This window comes from Camelina sativa, chromosome 6, assembly GCF_030686135.1.
Source record: "Camelina sativa cultivar CO46 ecotype springtype chromosome 6, ASM3068613v1".
Taxonomy (NCBI): Eukaryota; Viridiplantae; Streptophyta; class Magnoliopsida; order Brassicales; family Brassicaceae; genus Camelina; species Camelina sativa.
Window position 1 is genome coordinate 26,218,452 of NC_141885.1, and position 9,183 is coordinate 26,227,634.

General features: G+C 31.9%; 1 protein-coding gene across 1 annotated transcript; it reads right to left on the bottom strand.

Annotated features, from left to right (window-relative positions):
- Positions 1-7,748: 7,748 nt before the first annotated feature.
- Positions 7,749-8,777, bottom strand: LOC104793203 (uncharacterized). Its single transcript, XM_010519515.2, has one exon. It carries the CDS (start codon positions 8,657-8,659, stop codon positions 7,862-7,864), a length of 798 nt encoding a protein of 265 aa, XP_010517817.1. The 5' UTR covers positions 8,660-8,777; the 3' UTR covers positions 7,749-7,861.
- Positions 8,778-9,183: the final 406 nt, after the last annotated feature.

Below are 9,183 nucleotides of genomic sequence, written 5' to 3' on the forward strand. Positions count from 1 at the left end.
TTGACTAAAAAGATAAATCTATGAAAAATCTTAATTAATTACCTAAATTAATACTTGAAAGAGATAATCAATTAGGCTTAGATGGAAAACGACACCAAAGAAAAGTTATATGAATGAATCAATAAATAAAAAAATCAAAATTTTTTAACAAAGATGAGTGAATCAATGTTGATTAATAAATTGAAAGAAAATAATACTCATAATTTTTAAATTTGGAGGTGTTAAACAATACTCAAAGAACAAAAACTCTTTTCAAGGTCCATAAATAAATATATATATATATATATATATAAACAAAGAGCTGTGAAACAATAATATGCGAAAACTAACAAATTTGAACATTGAAAGCTGGGAGCACGACGAAAAAACACAATTGTTGGATTAAAATATTGCAACTTTTAAGATTATTAACAAATCTAAACAATTAGAGGAGATAATAAAAACAATCTCATCCGTTATTTTTAAATTGATCTCTAAAAGTGAGTTTGCTGCAATATATAAATATATAAATCTATGAAAAAATAGAAATCACAGTCAATTACCTAGATTAATACTTTGAAGAGATGATCGATGTATGTCTAAATGGAAAACAACACCAAACAAAATTTAGATGAAGGAATCAATAAATAAAACAATCCAAATTTTAACGAAGATGAGTGAATCATGTTGATTAATAAATTGAAAGAAAATAATACTCATATTTTGTTCCATCGTATCTAACAATAATAATAATCTAACTAAAAAAAATTAACAGGTTTGGTGAAGAAACACTAATAGGTCATTCACAACGAAAATATAAAATTACCTTGAATTAGAGATTGATGCTTGTTAGTTAAAAAACACTTCAAGAAAACAATTATTTAGATTTTATTTATTAATTTGTAAGTTTTCAAAATACTCAGAAAACAATTTTTCAAAATTTGTTTATGTAGTCTAGAAAAGTTTATATATAATAAACAAAAAGGTGTAAGACATAGAGGTGTGAAATAAAAAAGTGTAAAAATTAATGGATGTGATTTTTGAAAGATTGAGGTACAACAAAGAGATGCAAAATTAAGAGGTATGATTTTTGAAAGATGGGGGTGCGATGAAAAGAAACGATTAATAATTTGCAACTGTTGGAGTCATTAATAATTAATTTTTATATATAATAAACAAAAAGGTGTAAGACATTGTGGTGTAAAATAAAAAAGTGTAAAAATTAGTAGATGTGAAACATGAAGGTACAACAAATAGGTGTAAGACATAGAGGTGTCACATAAAAATGTGTAAAAATCAATGGATGTGATTTTTGAAACATATGGAGCTACAACAAAAAGATGCAAAAATTAAGAGGTGTGATTTTTGAAACTTGAAGGTACAACATGCAAAATTAAGAGGTGTGATTTTTGAAAGATGGGGGTGCGATGAAAAGAAACGATTAATAATTTGCAACTGTTGGAGTCATTAATAATTAATTTATATATATAATAAACAAAAAGGTGTAAGACATTGTGATGTAAAATAAAAAAGTGTAAAAATTAGTAGATGTGAAACATGGAGGTACAACAAATAGGTGTAAGACATAGAGATGTGACATAAAAGTGTGTAAAAATCAATGGATGTGATTTTTGAAACATATGGAGGTACAACAAAAAGATGCAAAAATTAAGAAGTGTGATTTTTGAAAGATGGGGGTGCGATGAAAAGACACAATTAATAATTTGAAACTGTTGAAGTTCTTAATAATTTTAAACCGTTAGATGGAAAAGTAGAACTAATATCATCCGTTGGATTAAAGTTGACAGGAAAAAGTGGATTTGCTATTATATATAGATTGTTTCCGACACCAAGAAATTTGGAGAATCAAAATAAAATAATGATTGGCTCACCACTTTTATATAGATAGTATGTAAAGCTTAACACATGCAAATTACAAAGATCAAAAGAAAGAAACAAACGAAAAAAAAACAGAAAGAAACCGTTTCTTCCAAAATATGAAGACGACGGAGCTCATCAGTGAACTCAATTTGCAAAATATGAAGACGACGGAGCTCATCAATGAACTCAATTTGCAAAGACGTGAAGGAGGTAAGAGCTTTCTTCTCCTCATCACGTACGTACAATGTCTCGATCGAGAAGATTGTAAAGAAACCACCCCTGAAGGATTTGATCTTCATACTCTTCTCATGGCTCTATGTGTGGTGGAATTTAGGGTTTGCGATTTGAATATCATCGATCTTCATAATCAAAATTATATATGGGTGTGAAGTTGAAAGAATCATAGGAGTAAAAGGTTGGATCACTGCGTTAAAATCTGGATTAGAAGCAGCGAAAGCAGCTCTTGCGCAGTTACAATGTATCAAGGAAATCGCAGAGAAGGAGGATCCCAGCAGCAAGAAAGTTGAATCCAGATTGAACGATGATGCTTCTTTGATGTTTCCCGAGGTTGTTTCATCGATCACTGGTTTCTTTTAGTTTCTTTTTTTTTTTTTTTTTTAAATTGGTGTAGAGATCGAATTCGAATGCTGCATATATCATCTCTAGTTGCCTCTTACTGATTGTTTAATTTTCATGGAAACTCTACTTTGTCTTCAGACTTGGATTACTCTTTACGCAGAAGATAGGCTTGCTCCTCTTTTAGATGAAACTACCAGTATTGGCTCTGAAGAGGATTCTTTCAAGGTATACATCTTCACCCTTTCTCTGAAATGAAGTGGATCTTCTAACTAAGCCTTTGCTTGCAATACCCGATTTTATAAGTTTTGTTGCTTATGACTGATTATTGTTTGAAATCCTCCTCTGATTTGATCATGGATGGATTTAACCAAAGAACGAGGAACTATTAGTCAGGTGATTCATCTTTCTCCTGTATCATACAACTCTACTTCTTGACATAAACCTTAGGCTGAGTTTAATTGTTTGCTTCTTCTCTTTGTGGTGTAGCATTGAATTTACAACAATCTTTAATGAACTGGTGCAAATAGCAAGGTAAGTTATCTTATATTCAATGGATGATCAAAAAAGCAAGGTGATTTATCTTATGCTGCAATAACATCTAATTTGCTTGCCCCCGGTAACAGAGAATTGGGTAAAACTGTAGCTTGCCGTTTGGGAAATGCTATTAGCACTGACATTATAACAAGTGAGTAGTCAATGCTTGGAAGTTTACTGCTTTTTTTTTGTGATCTCTTAACAAAAACATGGTTTTCTGACGTATGTTTCTCAAAAACCAAACAGAGGAGGAAGGACACTCGATGGACCTGAAGCAGAATGAGCAGCAGCTCAGTGAAAAGTTTTTGAAACTGGAGCAGGAAAACCATCAGCTCACTATGCAACTCAATAATCAAATGAAGCAAATGAAAGCACAGGAGCAGCAGTCTTGGAAGGCTAAGCAGAACCGACTTATCATAGTAAACAAAAATCTAAGGGAGCAGTACGAAATGTCCATCCAGGTACAGTTAGCTAAAACTTAATCACTTAAATCACTGGTGGTATATATGGTGGAGTAATTTTAGCTTTTTCAATGTTTTAGTCTGAAACCAAGTTGCAAAACGAGAAAAAGTTGTTGGAAGAGAGAACTGCCGTGCTGCAAAAGGAAAAGATAGATTTACAGAAAGGGATAGAAGATCTCGAAAAGGTTCATAACTATAATCTGGTTCTGCTTTATATAAGAAATTAGTGTTTTCTTGTTTGTCTCAATTCATTTTTTTTCTTTCCTTTCCAGAATCCGCCTTATGGGAACCCCATCCCTGATTCCCCACTGCAGAAACTTATCAACAAGCTTCCAACCACAATGAAACAAATCGTGGCACCGGATGGAAAGGTCACCGCTGATGAGTTAGGCACTCTCATGGGAAGTTTTGTGTCGAGTACGGCATATATCGTAACCAGTGCTAATAGTGAGATACAGTATACAGCTTTGAGCGGTTTCGCGGCAGTAATTGCGCAAATCATTGGAGCTATGTTTAACAACGTTGTGAAACACATAACAACGGTAAGTCTAACTGGTTCATGAGGAAAAGATGCTTAGACTAGCTCTGTTTTGTGTTGAACTTCTCTTTCGTGTAAAAACGGCTGTTCTAAGTAGTTTTTATGGGGTTTTGCAGGTGGAACATCCAGAGTGGGAGTCCACAATCGTTAAATCTCTCACATCTGTGCCGTGGATCTTCCTAGGAGGTTTATTACCGATCGCGGTTGGAGGTTTTATCCCACATTGGGGTGTAAGGGCTATAGTGACAGGGTTGGTTACTTTCTTTATGAAAGTAGTATTTGCCAAACTCTGGACTCAAAACTACGGCATACCTAAAACTCGTCGGTTTTGGTTAGTCGTTATGGGCATGTTCGGGATCGCTCTAGCTGCAGGGGCACCGCAGCTCCTCAAAAGGTTGGCGAAATTTTAGTGAGATACTGTTTTGGCTGTTTTAGGGTTTTTGTGTGTTGGGATTTGTTTTTCTTCTGGCCTATAAAAACAGACTCTCTAATCTCTATCCTGACGTTATTGGAAAAAAAAATAATAATAATAATAACATGATCTTTCGACGACGAGATAAAATTACATTTTTTTTGGATGATAACGACTTGGTGACATCGCGTATGTACGATCCAATCACAAATCCTTTAGTCACAAGCCAAGTTTCCAACCAATGTACGAAAACACATTTTGCAAGAGAGTAAATATGAACTACCCCAAACAACAATAACACAAATCAAACATAACTTAATAAAGAGACTGTACACACTACACACTAATCAAACATACTCACAAACATTTTTGGTTATACAAAAGATCCAATTTCATTTTTAAGGTGTATCACTAAATCATACTCACTAAAACTTCGTGAGACGAACCTCGTCAAGCTCAGAAGATGATTGTTTAAGAGCGGTTCTCTTTTTCCATCTCCCAGATAGCTGAGCAATCGTGTCACCGGTGAAAGTGAGTGCGCCGGCCGTCACAGCTTGCTTCAAAGGAAACCGATAACCGCCGGCGTTTCTGCTCACGTCGACGGAATCCGAAGATCCAGAGTTCCTTTCTTGCCTCTATCGCCGGAAGGTTTCTTCTTTCTCCGTTGATCGAATCCATTCCATCCCCAGAAACCACCAGCGCCGCCGCAACCTCCCAATGCGTCCATTAAAAATGATTCCTTTAATCTCCGTTGAAACAGAGAGTTTGTCCAAATCTTTTAAAAGCTCTCTCATCAGTGAGTCCTGTCCGTTTGTTTCTCTCCGGTTTGGTTCGATTCCAGTTTTTTGGGAAACAGATCAAAGTCAAACCAAACCTGAAACGAATCAAACCGAAATAAAATTCGATTGTATAAATTAGTTTGTATTCATGTAATTGACTTTTGATTTGTTTAGTTCGGTTATGTATGATTCGGTATAAGAATTAACCTATAGTTCGATTTGTTGTAATATTCGGTTAAAAAATGATTCCTTTTTCTCCGTTGAAACTTGAAACAGAGTTTGCCCAAATCTTTGAAAAGCTCACTCAGTGAGTCCTGTCCATTTGTTTTTCCCCGGTTTGGTTCGATTCCAGTTTATTGGAAACAGATCACAGTCAAACCAAACCTGAACCAAACCAAATGTTATTATCAAACTGAAACGAATCAAACCGAAGTAAAATTTGATTGTATATAAAAATTTATTTTTGATCAGTGGTAAATCTTTCTATATATCATGTAATTAAACTCTGATTTGTTTGGTTCGGTATAAGAATTAACTAATAGTTTGACTTGTTGTGATATATAGATACATAATATGTTAATCCACACTATATTCATAGTCAAGAATGCTATATTTAAAATTATTATCTAACAATAATTTTTTTTATCAGAAAATAACTAATCTACCATATTTACTAGATATTTAAGTGAATAAGTTATGTACAGTGTTATTTATGTATATATGTAGTAATTACTGTTTTATGTAAATTAAATGAAATGTGTACTATAAGACTATGTATGTAAATAGATGTTTCTAATTGAATGCTTGAAAAAAACGACTTGACAAGAAAATAAGTTGAATATTATTATTCAACAATATTATACAAGAATTATTTTTTTTTAAAGAATGTCCATGGAGCCAACTAATCAATTCTATAATTTGGTTACTTGATTCTCAGGTAAACATAGTGGATTAACATAGTCAAAAAATTCAACATTTAAATTTTTTATCCAACGATAGTTTTCTTTTAGTAGAAAATAAATAATCCACCATATTTACTAGATATTTAAGTGAGTAAGTTTTGTGCAGATTATGGATGTAAATAGATGTCTCTAATTGAATGATTGAAAAAAGCGACTTGACAAAAAAAATAAGTTGAATATTATTCCATAATATTTTAGTTATTTCAATAGGAAGAAATGTAATAGTTATTAACATGATTATTGCATAACAATGTGAAAATTTTGTTGATAAATGAGGTGGCAAAAAATATCATATGACAAGTGTTGAACATTATTGGATATGATTTTTGGCCCACCACTAAAAAAAACCTCATCATAGATTCTTTCATCTAGGACAAGGACGGATATGTTCTTGGTCATTACTATGGTCATCACTACAAAAAAAAAGGAGTTTGTTGTAGTACTTCAAGTGTATCTCAAAACTAAGTGATGAAATTTTAAATTATTTATTGAGAAGTGAAGTACATATATACAACTTAACATCAATTAATTTAAATGATATTATAATTATCTAATTTGACATCAATTAGTTAAAATTGATTCAGTTTCTATTATATTGTATCACTTTTTAAAAAAATGATTCAAAATAAAAATTTACATCATTTAGATAATTGATGTACTTATTCATGTTTGGTGTGAAATCATTTTTTCAAACGATACAAAATTTACATCATTTAAAACTGATGTTAAATAAATTTTAATTTATCACTTAAAAATTACACATATATATATATATTAAAAACGTAATTAGAAGATAAATATTGAAAAAGTTGATTGATCAAAAGTTATAGCAGCTGCAAAGCAAACCTAGCTGTATCTTTATTTTCTTTTGCCCAAAAAAAAAATTTGTATCTTCATTTTCTTTGGATTATTAAGGATCCTTATTCATCATCATCAAGTAAGTTGTATGATTTATTTTGATTGGAATAATCCATTTAGTAGTCAAAGAGAGAATTAATAAACTAAAGAGTAGTTACTTATTTTTATATGTTGCTAATAATTGTTTATATTTAATTTCCTTTTTTCGTTTGTAAACAAGAAAAAAAAAAGATAAGTTCTATTATCCCACATCGGATACTTCCTAATATGTGATGAGACAATATCTTCTATAAATACCAAATTAGTTTGCCTATTTCTAAGATAACTGGTTCAATATAGTAAGCCTTAAAATCAGGTAATTAATTGATTTTATTTTTATCAAGTTAATTTATTTTAAAATTTTAGTTAGTAGTTACCATAATATATTAAAAATGATTAAAGGTTATAAATAATAAATATATTACTCAGACAAAATTATTTTTCATATTATTATTATAATATTGAATTTAACATCAGTTTTTAAATGATAGAAATATTTTACATTAGTTTTGAGAAATGATTCAAATATTTTATATCAATTTAGTAAAAATGATGTAAATCTTATATCATTTTTTGTAATTGATGTAAACAAACATCAATTTTATTAATTGAAGCAAATATTTATCTCAAAGTGATGTAAATTATTTTTGCATCATTTAAACATGATAAAAATATATAAAATAAATGATGTAAATCAATCATTTTTTTTGTAGTGCATTGTAGAGAGATCGAGCATACTAATTCTCATTTATTCACATGAATTTTGAAAATCAAAATGATCAAAAACTATTGATACAGAAAAAGTTCGCATGCATTTTAATAGAATCCCAAAACTTGTGTTATCGTCGAATAGTGGAGGCCACGGCATGAGCCCAAAGCCTTAGATTATCTTTTAAGTCAACTTCCTTAGCCGCCAGCACCGGAACTCTCCACTTTATCTTCGTAGTGATCTGTTTTTCCCCTTTTCTTCCTCCACAATGATCCCACGCTTCCGACAAATATGGTCTCGCTACTCTGTTTATATTGCTCTTGTCTTCTTCTTCTCCTTCTTCTTCCTTTGTTACTTGCACTAATCCATCATGATCTTTCGTAACTAATCTTTGCAATCCAGGAAGAATCGAAACAAGGTCGGAGTCTTTATGGTCTTCCTCGGAAAAGACAAAACCTAGATCCATAAACCCTTTAAGCTCCTCGTACTCCAAATCCGACATACTCTTTCCCTTTCTTCTTCTTCTCACATTACTCTTCATCATCATCTTCTTCTCCGAAAGTACTCTCTCCCTTTCCGCAATCCTAAACTCATTCACTTCTTTCCCCGAGAGAATCGTCTGAAGCTTCATGGCCGTTGCTTTAACTGGTAAGACAGATCTAGGAGACAAGAATAAATCATCTGATGAAGAACTAAACAAACTTGTTTTAGAACTCGTCGTTTTCATCATCATCGTCTCATCACTCATAGCCTTCTCTACAAGAAAGCTCACCGGAAAATTCTTCACATCTTCTTCTCTTTTCTTTGGAATCTCTCTTTCTTCATGCTTCTCTCGACTTTTTCCATTCAGATTCTCTTTGTCTTTCTTGAGAATTAGTCTCTCGGACCAGTTTTGGTCAAACAGTCTCAACAACTCCTCTCCATCCATTTTTTTTTTTCTATGCTTTTTGGGTGTTTGGACTTTGGAGAAAGATGATGAAGGAAGAAATAGCGTTAGTAGGTATTTAAACCTTGTAATATAGCTACGTATGTAATATTACCTTTCGCTTCCGAATAATTTACGTGTGGACCCGTTTGTTCCACAACACACTACACTACTAAACAGCGCAATCAAATTCGAATGGGTCAGTCAAACTCATAAAGTCATCATACACCATTATATTGTTGTTGATTAATTAAATTCTTCTTTCCGTTATACAATTCAAATTCTTCATAAATTATAGCTTTTCGTTTGAATGCGTACATGATGTATTCAAAACATATTAAAAGATTTCAAATATATATTTACAACGTATATTAAAAGTACATATATTTCCTCTTGGCTCTTCGAAGGTTCGAATATCTTTTAGATGTGTGTGGACGCGGAAGGGAGCGTAAAGAAAAGAGTTGAATTATGAAATAAACAAATAATATACTACTCCCTACATATAGCAACTCGTTATGATTATTAGC